This window comes from Lissotriton helveticus, chromosome 5_1 (genome assembly GCF_964261635.1).
Source record: "Lissotriton helveticus chromosome 5_1, aLisHel1.1, whole genome shotgun sequence".
Classification (NCBI taxonomy): domain Eukaryota; kingdom Metazoa; phylum Chordata; class Amphibia; order Caudata; family Salamandridae; genus Lissotriton; species Lissotriton helveticus.
The window spans coordinates 460510615-460527835 of record NC_136065.1 but is presented as its reverse complement, the minus strand read 5'-3'; the positions used below and the strand labels follow the sequence as shown (position 1 = coordinate 460527835).

General features: G+C 43.0%; 1 protein-coding gene across 9 annotated transcripts in view; it reads left to right on the top strand.

The window, feature by feature from the left end:
* Positions 1 to 16543, top strand: part of SAMD8 (sterile alpha motif domain containing 8) — a 167832-nt gene extending 151289 nt beyond the window's left edge. For all 9 annotated transcript variants that reach the window (XM_078642724.1, XM_078642726.1, XM_078642719.1 and 6 more), the window contains 3 exons: positions 5805 to 5922; positions 8114 to 8264; positions 8364 to 16543. In XM_078642724.1, the coding sequence (XP_078498850.1) occupies positions 5805 to 5922; positions 8114 to 8264; positions 8364 to 8668 (574 nt within the window). In that variant the 3' untranslated portion in view covers positions 8669 to 16543. The remainder of the gene's footprint in view (positions 1 to 5804; positions 5923 to 8113; positions 8265 to 8363) is intronic.
* The last annotated feature ends 678 nt before the right edge of the window (positions 16544 to 17221 follow it).

The window sequence follows — 17221 nt, the reverse complement described above, 5'->3', positions numbered from 1 at the left end:
CGACTAAGAAGATCCCGTCGACTAAGTCATCGACGCCACCGTCGATGACTGTCTCGTCGACGAAGAAGCGTGTCCCATCGACGACAAGTCCGTCGGCGGCGGCTCCATCGACGTCGAGCCCATCGACGACGGTCCCGGCGACGGCAATTCCATCGATGACGATTCCTTCGTCATTGACCTCGTCGCCGATGATCCTCCCATCGACGACGACATCTTAGAATTTGATGACGACGATAATGAGGGAGCTTTTGGAGTAGCTCGCCATCCATCCAAACTCGTTATTAAGTGCCAGGAGGAGGATGAAGACGTTGCTTATTCAGGGCACTATTACCAGGAAGACATTGTAGTGCCTCATTCTATGGAACAGCAAAGACGGCCTAAAGTTTCAGAGGTCACTCATTTACCGCCTAACCTTATTCAGGACTTTCAGGCTATGCTTGCAGATTATAAACAGTGTTTTCCGCCGCAAATGCCTCAACCTGTTGCTCCGGTTCCTCCGCCTCAAGTTCTGCCACTTTCTCCGGTCGTAGACGCTCCACAACCTGAGTTGCCTACACACACCCTCGGATGAAGAAGTAGAGGAAGGAGAGTTACCTAACATGCCTCCAGCGGATCCGTGGGATGACTACGTTATCCCCATGCCATCCCCCCCAACGCCTCAACCTTCAGACTCGCCACCTGAAGATATAGGGGGATTTCACAATCTTATGCAGAGAGCAGCAAATAGACTTAAGCTCCCGGTGACGGTGGAGCAAACGGAATGTTTTCTTCATGTTTTCAAGGAAGAAACTAGGATGGTGTCTAGAGCCATTCCGATTATTGACTACATCTGGCAAGAGGGCATCAAGGTGATGAAAAATCCAGCTTCTGTGCCTGCTGTGTTACCACGTATTGAAAAGAAATATTGTGCCCCACTCGGTAGTCCTGCATGCCTCATTGGACATCCGCGTCCGGATTCAGTCATTTCACAGGCCGCACAACAAAGGTCAAAGAACCCAGCCACCCCTATTTCTACACCACCTGATGAGGGGTGCAGTTTGGTCCTTATTGGTAAACAATTCTCCACGATGGCTGCGGCTTGCATCAGAGCGGCGAATTCCTTGGCGATTATAGGGCGCTATGATCGCCAAATGTGGTCCGAAATGGCTGGTTTCATAGATCTGATTCTGGAGGGCAAGAAGCGCGTAAGATTCTGATGGAAGGAGAACGCGCAGCTGCAAAATCTATTGACTGTGCATTGGATGTTGCGTACACGAATTTCAGACAGTTGGCAGGATCGGCGGCCTTGAGACATCAAGGGTGGTTAAAAGCCACTACCTTTAGCTTTAGGCCAGAGGTTCAGTTAAAAATACTGGACATGGCATATGACGGAGAGTTCCTCTTTGGGAAACATATCGTTGAGGCTCTCCAAGCAAATAAAACAGATACTGATACTGCGAGATCACTGGGCTCATTGCAGTACAAAAGAGGGTCCTTCAGAGGCGCAAGAGGACGTGGTTACTCGTCCAGAGGAAATTATTATCAACAAGGCAGGCAATACCAGCAGCAATATCGTCAGAACTATCAATCCTCTTATCGCCAGTCAGGTTCAACTGGTTTCTCTCGCCAAGGAGGAAGAAAGCGCACAAATAATAAAGGCAGAGACACTCACAAAAAACAGTGAGGTCAGTTGGGCGTCAACCTCAGTTCCCTACCTTCCCGTGGGCGCGAAGATATCTGCCTTCCAACAACAATGGCAACAGATCACTACCGATCGGTGGGTGTTGGACCTAGTCCCGCATGGTCACACCCTGGAGTTTATCAACAAACCTCCAACCACTCCGCCCAGGGGTCCCCCTCCCCCTCGTCTTCACTTATTGTTCAAGGAGGTTCAAATAATGCTTCTCAAGAACGCTGTGGAGAAGGTTGCAATCCATCAGAGAAGGACAGGCTTCTATTCCCGTTTTTTCCTCATAAAGAAGAAATCAGGGGAATGGCGACCGATCCTAGATCTGCGCAATCTCAACAGATATCTCAAGAAGCAGGGTTTCCGAATGGTCACTCTTTCGGACATTCTCAACTGCCTCAACGAGGGAGATTATATGGCTTCCTTGGACATGGAAGATGCATACTTCCACATCCCAATCCACCCAAAACATCGAAAATATCTCAGTTTCACTGTAGCTGGCGCCCATTACCAGTTCAAAGTCCTTCCATTTGGCCTCAAGTCGGCTCCAAGGATTTTTACAAAGTGCCTGGCTCCTGTAGCGGCAGCTCTTCGATCATCAAAGGTCCAGGTTTTCCCGTACTTGGACGACTGGCTAGTCAAGGGTCCATCGAAGGCCAAAGTAAAGTCCGACATTGCTGTATGCCGCACTCTCTTTGCATTGCTAGGCCTCACGATCAACAAGAGCAAATCTCAATTCATTCCGAAACAGAACCTACTGTTCCTAGGAGCTTGTCTGGACACAGTAGGATGCAGGGCATTCTTGTCTCGAGAGCGACAACTCCGGCTACAAGCTTTGGCCATAAAGCTATCAAGAAAAAGGTCACTTTCAGTTCGCCTATTTGCATCCCTTCTGGGGATGTGCTCTTCAGCCATCAATCTCATTCCATTAGCACGGCTCAAGATGCGGCTTTTACAGGAAGAGTTACATCGTCAATGGCAGCAAACGACAGGCTCTTTCGAGGACACCATCACAGTCACCACCCGAATGGTGGAGGCCCTTCAATGGTGGACACAATTACGCAATCTGAAACAAGGGTTCACGTTCTTGCAAACTCCTCCAGATTTCATTCTGACGACAGATGCGTCCATGGAGTGCTGGGGAGGTCATCTCCAAGACTTACAGGTGCAAGGCAAATGGTCTCAACAACACAAAAAATGCCACATCAACAGTCTAGAGCTGAGAGCCATTTTTCTTTCTCTTCAAGCGTTCCTTCCCAGGATAGCAGGGTCCTCAGTCTTGGTCAGAACGGACAATACCAACAGCATGTTTTATATAAACAAGCAGGGAGGGACAAGATCAGCAACATTGTCCAAGGAGGCCCAAGAGTTATGGAAATGGTTAACAGTACACAACATAACTCTCAAGGCAGAGCACGTCAAAAGTCTCTACAACACCTTTGCGGACAAACTAAGCAGGTCCTCGTCAGATTGCCACGAGTGGGAACTATACAACGGCCAACTGAGGTGTTTCAGAGGTGGGGCAAGCCGATGTTGGATCTATTTGCCACTCAACAAAAGAAGAAATGCCGGTATTACGCCAGCAGATACCCTCAACAGGGATCAAGAGGGAATGCCCTGTCCATGCGATGGTCAGGGATTTATGCTTACGCCTTTCCTTCGATCCCGTTGATTCCACGAGTGTTAAGCAAGATGAAGTTGGAGAGTTGCTGCCTTCTCCTAATTGCTCCCAGATGGACTCGCTAGTATTGGTTTCAGGAGCTAATGCTACTATCACAAGAGCCACAGATAAGGCTTTTGATAACTCCGGCACTACTGTCACGCAACGAGGGTCAGATACTTCACCCAGACCCTCAATCGCTGAAATTGCATGCATGGCTCCTAACTTCCTAGAATTTAAACATCTCCAAATTCCTCAAGACTGCCGAGGCATTCTGAAGAAAGCAAGAGCCCAGAGCACATTAAAGACTTATCGTCTCAAGTGGAAGCGTTTCTGCGCTTGGTGTACGTCAAACTCTTTACACCCTATTGAAGCTCAGACAGAAAAAATACTGCCTTATTTATTGCATTTAGCTCGCTCTGGTCTTTCTTTCTCCTCAATAAAGGTCCACTTAGCGGCTTTATCCAGGTACAGGAAAGTGGATGACACTCCATTGCTATGCTCTTCATCGCTAATAAAACAGTTCATGAGATTTCTTTTCCGGTCTTATCCTCCAGTAAAGCCTTCGCCACCAGAATGGGAGCTTAACACAGTCCTCTCAGCTGATGAAACACCCGTTCGAACCAATTCACAAAGCTGATCTAAACTTCTTGACATGGAAGGTTGCTTTGCTGTTAGCACTAACTTCCGCCAGAAGAGTGGGAGAAATTCAAGCCTTCACTATAAAGGAACCCCTTTTACATTTCTCCCAGGAGTATGTCACTCTGCGGACGAATCCTACCTTCATACCGAAAGTGCCTTCTCAATTCCATCTAAATGAACCTGTAAAACTGAAAGTTTTCTTTCCAAATCCTACAACCCCGGCGGAAAGAACGTTGCATTCTTTAGACATTAAGCAATGCTTAAAGTTTTATCTTCAGAGAACCAAAAACTTGAGAAAATCAGATCAACTATTCGTGGCGTATGGCCAGACTACATTGGGAAAAGCGGTCACTAAAGCCACAATTTCCAGATGGATAGCCTCCGCTATTCATTTCTGCCACATCAAGGCTAACCGACCATTGACAAGGTCTGTTCGATCTCATTCCACAAGGGCTGTGGCAGCGTCTGCAACTTTGTTTGCAGGAGTGACGCTTGAGAACATTTGCCGTGCTGCGACATGGAAGAATGTCCACACGTTTACAAGACATTACTGCCTGCAATCAGCAAATCAGAATGATGCGGCAGTGGGCCAAGCTGTTTTATGTCACCTGTTTCCATAAGGGATATATTCAGGTACCAATATTTGCTTATTCCATATGTTGTGAATACAATTAAGTATGTTGTTGATATAATATGCAGACATTTGTTAACGTATTGTTTTTTAATATTGTGCTAATATTTCTTCCTGTGGAATACTGCATGATTTCTATTTTGAAGTTGGACATGCCTTATTAATAGATCATTTACTATGTGATTGTTGGTTGTTACATGTAAATTTATGGGGGTGCACAACAATAAGTCTCCCACCATCCGCACCGCCTTTTGCCTGGCTTACTGCTTGCTATTCTGATTCAGGCATGTGAATCTATGAAAGATACCCCAATACTGGATAAGAAAACAAGTTACTTACCTGTAACTTCAGTTATCCAGTATTGGTATCTTTCATAGATTCACATGCACCCATCCTCCTCCCCGGAGAGTCAGTTCTCTAGATTCGGGATACTTGTTCTCCACTTGTGCTACGAAAATCTGAGGAGAACTGGCTCTGCAGAGAGGGTTCTAGAGGGTGCTGTAAGCTGATTGGTTGGTGCAAAGACTTGGGTCTTTTTTAGCATAATGAGGTAGATAGGCTACTACAACCTAGGCCTCAGGCCTTTTTCTAGGGCCTACTACTATAATGTGCTTTTTGCACTGCTTTTTTATTTACCGTGGGACTCCCGCCTCGGCGACGGGGAATGATTCAGGCATGTGAATCTATGAAAGATACCAATACTGGATAACTGAAGTTACAGGTAAGTAACTTGTTTTCGTCTCTCCTACAGGCAACATTAGCTATTCATTGTAAAAGACCTGTTGTTTACAATGCATTAAAATATATACTTATAGTGGGTTTTGGGGCAGCCCCTTTCTCTTAATGGCTTCCTATTCTATCTTGTTTCCCTGCTTCTTATTCTGTGGCTTTCCTCCCTATTTTTCGTTTGTCACGTCCCTGGAGCATTTCTTCTAATAATGTTTTGATTGAATGACTGGTGTGCGTCCACTACTTATATTCAGGAAACAAAGTTATTCTTTTATTTTAGCACTCCTTATGAGTGGCTTTGTTTTTGCTCTCAAGTTTATCACCCCGCGCTCTCCATTACTTTTTGTTGTTGTTGTTAAATGTACAGTTCTTTTCCTGGGGAGTTGCCATGGTTCTTGTTGCTTTCCCAGGTCAGGACTAGTACTGATCTTGTGAATGCTCTGATAAGTGAAGTTCCTTCTACCCTCTTTCTCCAGGTCCATCCTCTTGCGCCGCTTGTGCAGTCTGATGGGTACAGTGTTCATGCTGCGATGTATCACCATGTTTGTGACCTCCCTCTCTGTGCCTGGACAGCATCTTCAGTGCTCAGGAAAGGTACCGAAATAATGCCTATGGATTTGAAATGTTTGTGTGTGTGTCATCTTGGCTCAGAAATGTCTGAAAATATGTGTTTCTTACGAGCACAGATTGAAGGCTGGATTCACATATTAGGTGCTACTACTATCTTCAAATTGTAGAGAAAGCCTCCACACACATACATATTACTTATCCGATCCAGAATGTTATGTTTTTTAGTCCTCATACAATCCCCAGACGTACAACCAAAAATGGGAAATCACCGAATAAAGCCATCAACTTTGGCTTTCCATCGGACAACCGTACTGCAGACTTGCCACTCAAAGTCCATCGCACTTGGGTAAATCATTGCATTGACAATTTATTTGTCTGCTCCCGACCAACATTTAAAAAGACCACAGAACTCTGGTTCCTTCCTGCGTGCACTCTTTGATTTCAACCAAAATTGACTGTTGACTACAATTGGGTGTGCCACAGTTTTTTCAAATCTTGTGTCCTACCAATCAAATAAGCTCCATTCCTTGTGAGACAATTCTTTGGCATCATCCACCAATTCCAGCTATCAAAAGTATTCTAGTTTTGGCCAGAAATCATCAAGACCAGGACAGGAGACAAATAAGCAAGTCATTTGCTCTGGAAGCTCCCAAATTGGCCATAGAATCTCTTTGCCCTTCTGGAGCCTGGGGCGCTTCAGAGGAGTCGGGTATATATTATGGAGGGTCAAAAAATATATTCTTCCCAAGTGTAACAGGGCTGGTGGCTTTATAACGTATATTCAGAAATACTTGCCATACATGTTGGTGTTCCTACATTGGCAGAACACCTTTCCACAGTGGTACCATCTGGTCACTACTTTCTTTGTGGTGTTTGGCAATCTAAATTCAACCTCAGTCAGAATCTCCCCTTTGTTCAACCTTTACTTGTATGGAAGCTGTCCAGTAAGTGCTATGCAAACATTTAAATCTAGATAAACAAACCTGGTGTATTGAATGAGAAGAGTAACAACTTAATCCACCTCTCAAATAACTTTCCTCACCAGAAATTCATTCTAGAAATCTGAGGGTGAGGGATCCCAGGAAAATCCCATATTGGCTTATACTTACTTTAATACAGGATTCTAATCCTCGTTACGGAACAATGCATTTTGATGGCAGACAATAAAACTTTCAAGCTTATCTCTTGACATAGGGCAGAGAACATGTAGGAAATCTTCCATGGAGCAAGATCCTAACATGATGCAGAGGAGCAGATCCCACTTAGGCCAATCTGGAGATGTCACTAAATCTGAAATTCCATAACTGGAAAGCTCACTGATATAGCAAGACATCTAGCGACTCCAGCCCACCATTCTTGAAAGATCTCCAGATTTTCTTCTAAGACAACTTGACCTTTTTCATACCCACACATTTGTTAGACACTTAATATATTAACACAAAGGGAATTTAAATGCACATGTTAACACTGGAAAGATAACCCTATTAAACTAGATGTGATTTTTTTTTTTTTTTGCATATTGGTTTTAAAATAAAATGCAAATGAACAGAGAACAAGAATGCCTTATATAAAGTGTGATCTCCTCCAACCAATGTATAACCAGCGTGCAATTGATTGTTTTTAATTCTGTTTCCCCATATAACAGTAATCATTTTTATTGATATATGTGGCTGAAAAGTCTCCTTTCTATGTTCAGTAATGTTGAAGTATTACTTCAGTTTTCTTGGTAAAGTTCTGAGTTGATGTATTTATTCCTGCCATGGCCAAACACGATTATCAGTTCTTTATAGAAAGACCTCAATATACTTGAAGGCATTGATCTTTGGTAGCATTTGGTAAAATGCGGTTGGTAAAAAGCATTTGGTAAAAATTGAGTTAGCAGATTGCTTACCTCAATTTCCAGCCCTTCACATCTCCATCTTTTTGCTTGAAAACTGTGTTTTTGGTGTGTATTTCCCATTGCAGACAAAGGTCTTGGAGCTGTGCATTATGTGCAGGTTTTGTGTGAAGTGTGCTGCAGAAATACTGAGAACCATTTGTGCTACATCCTTACTGGAAGTTTGCAGGAGAGATCTATCCTAGGAGTAGATGTTCATAGCATACTTCGAGTTCACACTCGTCACTATTTTCATGCCGTTTATACTTGTTTGTGTTTGCAAGCATGAATCTGTCTTGGCATCCACTAATGCTGTATCTGTGATTGTTTCCTCTTTAGCTGTATGGCAACATGTGGGCGAAGCTTCAGCGGGCTTTTGCCATTTGGAGTGGCTTTGGGATGACCCTGACTGGAGTACACACCTGTGGAGATTACATGTTCAGTGGCCATACAGTCGTCCTAACAATGCTGAACTTTTTTGTTACTGAATGTAAGTCTTCAGTAATTGAGATTGCCTCATTGGTACAATTTGATGGCAAAATTGGAATGTGGGTGCTTTCTTGGTGCTAAATTTCTTTTCTTTCACCAGATACCCCAAGAAGCTGGAACTTCTTGCACACCTTATCCTGGGTCCTGAATCTTTTTGGGATCTTCTTCATCCTTGCTGCTCACGAACACTATTCCATTGATGTATTCATCGCCTTCTACATCACCACCAGACTCTTCTTGTACTATCATACCCTGGCCAACACTCGGGCCTACCAGCATAGCCGCCGAGCACGCATCTGGTTCCCAATGTTCTCCTTCTTTGAGTGCAACGTAAATGGCCCGGTGACCAACGAGTACTGCTGGCCCTTTTCTAAGCCTGCCATCATGAGGAGTCTTATTGGCTAGTTCAAGCCACACACCATCCAGAACAACAAATAAAATGTTTGACTACATTGCACCTGTGAAAGTGAGGTGGCGACTTATGAGCCGCTACAAAATTATTGTGTGGTAGAGAGTGGGCAGTGTTCAGTGCTCTACAATACTTATGCACAGCCAGCTCTCCCCAAAAGCAGGACTTAAATAGTAGGATGTAAGGGAAGTATGTGTGGTTACTGCTCAGCATTTATGCACTGTAGTGCAGGCCAACAAAGGCATTGCAGCCAGAATTTAACACAGCCCATCCTCATGGAGAACGGATCAAATAGGAAAATGGACCGTTGTTCTTATTCTGATCTTGTGACTCATAACACCAAGACAAGGCAGTAAGTGTTTTCCTATGCTGCCTGAGGGTACGACCAGCCTTTCACCTGCCATGCAGCAACCTCTTGTGTTAATAGTTTAAAAAGCTTGGCTGTAAGGTGGAAGTAAATTCCATTTGTTTGGTATATCTCACAGGGAGTTTCAACTTGTGGCTTGGTGTATGGCTTGGGGAGTTGAGGTTAGGGTCGAAATTGATAGTTTTGTAAGGGTATTTGCAATATTGATATACGACTGGGCCCAGTTTCCGAGAGGTAAACGTGGACTAGTAAACACTGTGATGTGCAGCAAGCACTGCTTGGGTAGTGAGTGGCATCGGGGCAGGCCCCAGTGCGGGAGGCTCACTGGTACATTTCTCTTGCTTGCTATCCTGACGGAGAAGGGGAATCATTCAGAGGCCATCATGACCTAACCTGCACCCCCTCCAACTCCCACCAGGGCTTAACAGCCATTGTTAAGAGCTGCAAGCAGAGCCCAGGAGAACTGGATGAATGGAGGCCTGCCCTCCTAGTATGACTTCAAGCGTCCTGGAAATCAAGTGCCTGCTCACTAATCAAGCCTCATGATCTAAACACGGGAGATTTAACAAAAATGCTGGCAGGGTGATATGGGAGTCACTGTGAGAGTTGTGAGCTATGCATTTTAGGAGAAACAAATTGGTACATAAAAGTTGAACTCTCATCCGGTTGAAAGATGGCTACTTTGTGTTTGGGGAATATTCCTCCTGAGACATCGAAGCTCTGGTGTGTGTTTAGCATACTCCAGCAATAAGATCTTAAGATTAAGTGGTATCCAGATTGTGAGTGCACCACCTAATTGAGACATGCCTCTTTGAGTTTCTTTCTTTCAGTTTTCTTCCGTATTTATTTTCCTCTATTGGCATATCCGCGCTTTCTTCTGTCCTTTCTCTTTGTCTTGTCACTTCAGGGCATGGCCTCCCAATTCACTGAACATCATCTGTTTGAATTATTACAGCAGATCTTCATCCCTCTGTTTTGTCCTTTGGTAGTGGATGCCTGAATTTTCTGAAATACTCCAGCTGGGACGAGCCTCGTGTTAGACAGATGGGTGCTTCCCTCTTGTTGGTTTCTGGTTCTTCAATCTGCCACCCAGGCATTGTAATGTTGAATAAAAGTAGGCTTGTCTATACCTTGAGTGACCATGTTGCAATAGCGTATGGCTGTAAGGGATCGTGCTATGTGCTTAGGTAGAATTGTACCCCACTTATCAGGTGTGTAACTCCACATTGCCACCACTCTGTTCCACAAATAGAAGACCCATGGCTTCAGACAGCTTTTTCGAAGGCGAGGTTGGCTTTATTGAGCCTTATGGAGTTGCGGGTTCTCGTTTGTCACTGAAGCCTTAATTTGATTGTCCTTGTAAAGCAGGAAGCTGAAACCCTCATGTGGAAATGTCTGTTAGTGACCTTTTGAAAAGGTGTGGAAGTAGCTATGCATTTGTGTGTTTTGTTTTTTTCAATGGGTGCGTAATAGTATTGTAGATGATTCACCCGCCTCTGTGTCACCTGAGCTACAACTCATGAAATGATAGGCAGAGCGGTCATTCTTTCTGGTTCCTTGTTCACTGCGATCACTTTGGGCAGTTGGCAGGCTACAGGTTTGAGCAGGACAACTCCAAGTTCTCTACTCTTGACTACACTAGATGCCCTTCCTGCTGCTTCCACCCTTTAGGATTGGTAAGCAGTGCCGCTGGCTTGTATCCCTTTCCGCCGACATTGAAGTGGAAAGAACACGTTGCCTACGTCTTGTGTAGCCGCAGCGCTGGCTCAGTCGCTGAGATAGAACCACTTTAGCTTCTTCCTTATATGCTGCTTAAAAAAGCTTGGAACATTCCAGTAAAATTTCTAATGACCCATCGTTCAGCTTCTCCACATAATTCCCATCGAAGAGGTTGAAAGATTCTTGAAGGACAGGTAGTGCCTCACCCATGTTAGTGCCTCACCCATGTTCAGTATTGAGCCAAGCTCATTGTTGGGGCAGTGTCCTACCACTTATGCCCCCTTAACTACTTTCCAGTCTGCCCTGCAGTGGTATTCCACACAACTGTGTTAACCCTATGTCCATGTATTGCCATCAGCATAACAAGCAATTTAATGTTAGGCTAATTATGCATTAAGTGTAATTTTTAAGAACGCAAGCTTGAGTTACGTTCACATTGTGAACGAGTACAGGTGCAAATTGCTATCTTTTCTTCTGGTCAGTGAAGTAAATTGCCTTCTTTGTTCCAGACATAACTTCACCACAGGAGGTGCTGACTGGTTTACCCAGTTTTTGGTAAATGTGTGCAATAAGTGAAAGGCTCAGTAAAAACAAAAAAGTTACCCAACGCTCCAAATCAAGACACCGTTGAGCATGTTCTTTCACAAAGCAAAGTTCCGGCCTCCATGATTCTTAGCCAAAGAGGCACAATGAAGGAGTAGTGGTTTTAGAGAGAACAGTTCTTTTTCCCGTTTAGGACCAGAGAACACTTAGCATTTTTTGCCGTTTTCCTAGCATCCCAAACGTGTTATTAACAATTCCCTTCATCAACTTCCAAAAAAGCACCTTTAGACTGGCTCCTAGAAAAAATGTACTAGTTGTAGTGTCATTTTTTTTCAGAGTATATCTACGATTTCTCCCCCAAATTAAAACACAATCGTTTGCTTGTGTTACCCCAGGGTGACTCTAACATTTAAAAAGGGGCTTTTAGTTTTGCAAATCCTGAACTGAGATTTTTCCTTGATTTTTAAAAGACATGCTCCAAAACAGGAAGATGATTTTTTCCTGAGGTTTCTTGCATGGTCAGTCTACTCTGTGTTTCTCAGTCCTGAAAGGAGATGCCCTTCTGTTAATTGTGCAACCCAATTGGAAAGGAATACACATGTAGCAGAATTGTGCTGCCCAGTGCCCAGGTAGGGTAATTCCAAATGTGAGTGAAGAGTTGTGCTCGCTTTTTGAGAAAGGACATGTAGTGTGAAGTGATGGGCCTTCTCAGTGTAGAGACTAGACACTACGATTTGACATGGATGCGCTGCACAGAACGGCCGAAGGGAGCTTCCCTGTGTGGTGTGAGAGCTGTACCCAGTATGGGAGGTAGTCACTGCCCAGTATCTGAGAAAGGTGGATGCTGTGCATTTGGGGGGTGGCGGGGGGGGGGGGGAGGGGGGTACTGCTGCTCAGTTTGCAAGTCGTTGTGGGCCAGTGTGGAGTGTGCTGCCCAATCTACTTAATTCTTTGCTTACTTTTGATAGGGCCCTATCCTAATTATTAGATTCATACCAGTAGGAGGAAATGGGTTTGGTATTTTATTCCTTAGACCTTTTACTCCAAGCACTTATTCAGTGCTAATAGTAGCCTTCCTTAAGGTAGGCCTCGCTGGGCGATACAGTTACAAAGATGTCGTTGTACAAGCCTGCTCAAAAGCTGGAAATGAATTTTGAGGAGTCCTTCGGTGAAACAAATCCACATAGTGCAAATGTGAGTATCTCCAAAAGCTATAAGGATGTGTTTCACTAAAGGACTCTAAAAAATTAATTTCCAGCATTTGAATAGGCCTCTACAACCAGATGACGTATGCTCTTTGCACATACAGGTGAGGTCTATCAGTATGGTGAAGAGCAGTCTCTCAAACATAAGGCAGCATCTCTGTAGGTCTTTAGTGTTTCAGCAGGCCCGTGTGTTTCTGGGTATGTATGATTGCGAGTATCTGTGGATGCATGGCTGTTTGCAGGCGTGTGTGCATGCGCTGTGCACAGGAGAAGCTCTGTTAAGGTTCAAGAAGAGCAATTCTGGCCACCTTAGCGTTCGTGCAAAAATATATACTGTAGAGAAATTCTGGTAAGGGCCAAAGTTGCTGATGCTGGCCCTCGTTTACACACATGAAGTTCATCTCTGTGACTACTGTAAGACTAGCCAATGTTCGAGAATTTCCATGAACAGGAAAGATGGCACTGTCCCACAGCTGCCACACAGTGTCTGTAAATGTTGTGAGCCAGAGGAAGATTAATATAGTCCGCAGTACTTGACACCAACTTCCTGTTGCAACATGTGCATGCTGTGATCTGAAGGTCTGCGGTCAGTGGTGAGACCTTGTGAAGGTTTCATAGGGTTTACTTTCTACATTTGAAGTATATAATTAGGGGGCTACCGTTCTACATTTGGATTCATAGGGTTTGCAGTCAGCATTGCTGGTCATTGCTTACATGTGAGCTTAGTACCATAAAGGTAAGGAATCTGATTCTAGTGCGTTAATTGTTGATTTTTTGGGGGGGTGGGTTGGGGGGTACTTTGGTGTCCGTTAATGAGAAGCTTTAGAGAGATTTAATTTTACCTGTAAAGTAACATTGCTGGTAATGTTGTAATTGCTCTACACTACAGGGACGCGTTTACATAAACCTGAATCAGTATTGATTTTTTTTTAATCTGTATTTTACTTTGAATTCCGTTTTTTTAATTGCCAAAATTTCTTCTTTTTATTGATAAAATGTGAAGCAAACATCCAGTAGTGCATGGGCTTATTTTTGTTCACTAGTTAAGTTTTGCGAAGAGTCCTTCTCATGACTTTAGTTGTACAAGAAACATGTAAGTAGCAAAATAGCTTAGTCAATGGTCAGAAGCACAATTTCTTGGCCACTGAGAATCACATTATTTTTCCTACCCTGCTAAAATCAGCTTTGGTAGTGATCGCATGAATTTGTTAGTTTAAGTCAGATTCGACTTAGTGGGCCTTTTTACCACGTGAGTTAGCCAAGTGTGGTTTGCTTATTAACCTGTAACTCGATTGGTGATCCTCAGCGGCAGTACATATGGTAACACACATGTGCTTTACCACCATCTAAGTTCGTCAAAAGAGTCCATTGAAGGTTAAGGCCAGAACGGCTCATAGATAAGGACCTTGGAGGGACAAAAGGAAACCACAAAATCGTGGCATTCAGTTAGGAAAAGAAAAATGTGTAGTTAGTTTCCAGACAAGAGACACTGCTTTGCAAGGTTGTTTAAAACGATCTGGCTTTTGGGGGACATGAGATTTATATTTTTATTTTATTTTTTCTTTCCTTCTAACTCGTATCAGTGTTTGAATCAGGGCACAGGTTTATATTGAACAGCAGCAAGCTGGTTGGAGCTAGGAGTTGTGCATTTAATACCAAATATTTCCTTCGTTTGTAGTAGTGACTCTGGTATTTTGTATGAAGCTGCCTTAGCATTGGGAGTCAGTTTTATTTAATCATAGGTCTAGCACCTAAAGTTAGGTAGTTTTCGAATCTCAATTTGCACATATACCTGCCTCACTGTGTCTACGTACACTAGGCCATAATTATTAAGTTAACAAAAAAAAGTGCATAGAACTTTATAGTAGAACCTTGGACAAAAGGAGATCACTTATTGGATCATAAAATGCCAATAGCACCTAGAGGCATTGTCGACGTTGGCTCCAAATGCTTTAAAATAAATCCTAAGGACTGTCAGGAAGTGGTGTAGCCACGAGGCCAACGTAAGTCTAAAAATCCCACATCTCTGGGAGGGCTATTCGGTCTTCAGTGCTAGTGGTTAATGGGGAGGGGGGACGTTTCTTTTCTATTTAGGTCCCTTCACCTCAAGTGGAATCCACAGTAATATATTTTGTTAACCAGCCAGGCCAGCACAAAAGATGGATCTATTTGCTGCACTGATCAGGCCCTGAAACTGATTGGAGTGTGGAAGAGTAAGGCTAGAGCTAAAAAAAGAAAGAAAGAAAAACCATAACAATTAAGAGAAAACAAACAAAAGCATCCTGCAATTACAGAAATTGTGCCGAGTCAGATGAGCAGTTCTTTCCTCACAGTTGGCCTGGGAAGGCATTCTTTCAGATCTAGCGAAGGCTGAAAGTCATTGGGCCACGCCATCTTCAAGACCAACTTGTTCTCGTTGTTTATTGGCTATCATATAACATTTCAAGTTTTGTGAACTATACAAAACTTACCCTACATCAGCGCTTTGGAAGAAAAAAGCAGCTGCACTTCAAGCTGATAGTTAATCTGCAAATACCACTATGGGAAATATCCCTGCTACTGAGTAATGCTATTTCTCCTGGAAGTTTATGCATTAGAATCTGTTTGCTGAAAGGGAATGTGCAAGAAATGGCTAACTGACAACATAATCGTGTTAACTAGAGGAAATTGTGATGGCAGAAAACCTAGGGTAGCCTTAATTTGCATGGCATCCTTGATTTGAAAATGAATGCCTGTATTGTTGCCACCCAATTTCAAAGTTACTGCGAAACCCATGTGAGGCCATCAAACGCTGCAAAGGCTTGGTATGAAAATCTTACTCCTACCCCACAGATAATTCCTCTGGAGCTGGTAATTGCACACTCTTGCCTCTGGCTCTACTTTTGGTTGACTGTGTCGAGTAGTTTCAGGAGTTTCCCAATTTGCCTAGGATACCATGCTTCTTATGTCTTTACGTTAATGCTGTTGACATCCGCGTCCCTTGTGTACCTAGTTATACTGAGGGAAAGGTGGCAGTGAAATCAAGACGGCTGCAATGTTAGCATTAATCCCCAATAAACTATCTTTAGTACCAATCCTGTTCTTGATGCAGATGTAACACTTCATATGTCAGACATATGTTGTTTTTTTTTTTGTTGTTTTTTTTTAGTTTACCCCATCACAAGGGCATGACTCTCGAGGCAAGGTTCTTTGCCCATGACAGTTTGTGGGAATATGTTCAGGATGTGATTTAAGTCTTTCATGCTCTCAAACGGTTTTAGTTGATGGGGTCTAAGCATTGTCCTTCAACTCCACAGGCTTGGGGTTTAACATAAAGTGGTTGACATAGTTTTGATTTTTGAGGGGTTGGCTTGAGTGTCTTAAATGCGTTCTTTCACAATAGAACTTTAGTTTCAGGATAGATTTTAGGCATCCTGTTTTTTTTGTTTTTACTCCGCAATGGGCCTGGATCGGTTTTGAGCAGCCCAATATTCCTCGCTAAGCTGTGAACTTACACATTGTACTTGTTTGTGAGATATTGATAATATGAACTGAGGGAGTATCCAATCTTACTAGAGCCTTAAACCACTAATAAGTAGGGTACAACAGGACACGATTGATCAAAGAAAGCCGTTCTGTACCCAGCAGCCTATGATAGTCCTCAAATCATTGGTCAGCACCCTATGGAGTGAGCCTAAGGCTTTTGATACAAATTTCCAATCCCCGGTGTTTGATTTTCACAGCTTTGCTAATTTATCTATTAGAAGGTTGTTAAGTATCAAACTTGTACTTTTATAGAAAAGGCCTTGTGAGAAGAGAAAACTGTTTGCTCAAAGCTAAATCCATTTTATTGAAGGTTTTCCTCTTTTCACTTTATTGAACGGTTACAGTGTTACTTGAAGGTTTGAAGGTTTTCCAAAATGAAAAAACCTGGAATTACGTTTCTGAAAATGTTTGTTTGATTGACATTAAACTCAGATTTACATAATATATTGTTTTTATATCATTGTTGTATCAAAATTTGTTGTAAAGCACTAAAAATAAAACATTTTAATTAATGTGAAGTATGTTATTCAAAAAACCATCTATCATTGGAGCAGTAGTTGCCTGAGGATCTTAAAGATTGATTGCTTATAAATCTTTGTTCCAGAAACCATTATCCTCGTCGTTCATTTCTCACATCATGCACAACACAAAGTTGTTTAAAAAAAAAACCTGATTTAACATTTACTGTTCTAGCTGTCCAATATTCTCAATAGCTCAGTTTGCAGCAGATGTTTTTGTTGAAAAATACAGCATCTCCCAAATGGTAAACGGCATTTTATTCCACTTGGCATGTTCTTAGTTGTGTTGCAAGGTAATTTCATTTATTTGCTGAGGCGCACAAGAATTACTGTTTCAGAGCTTTCACTATTCGGAATTCTGCTTTTTTTTCCAGATTCATCATGTTTTTGTTTCTAAATAAACTCGACCCTCCTAAAATATTCAGTAATTCTGCTTCTTGGCTCTAGATAGTAAACATTGGCAATTGATATGTGAACTGCCAAGCGCTACATGAGACAATATTTATTATTACTACTATTTGCTTTTGCATTCACCTGACAGGTGTGATGGCACTAGCAACTGCCTGAAACGCAAATACCTTCCTCAAACTGCAACAGAGGTTTTACAGCGTGAACGTTTTCTGGATTCACTATGCTGTGCATTATTCCGCCATCTAGTGGTTGGGTCCGGAA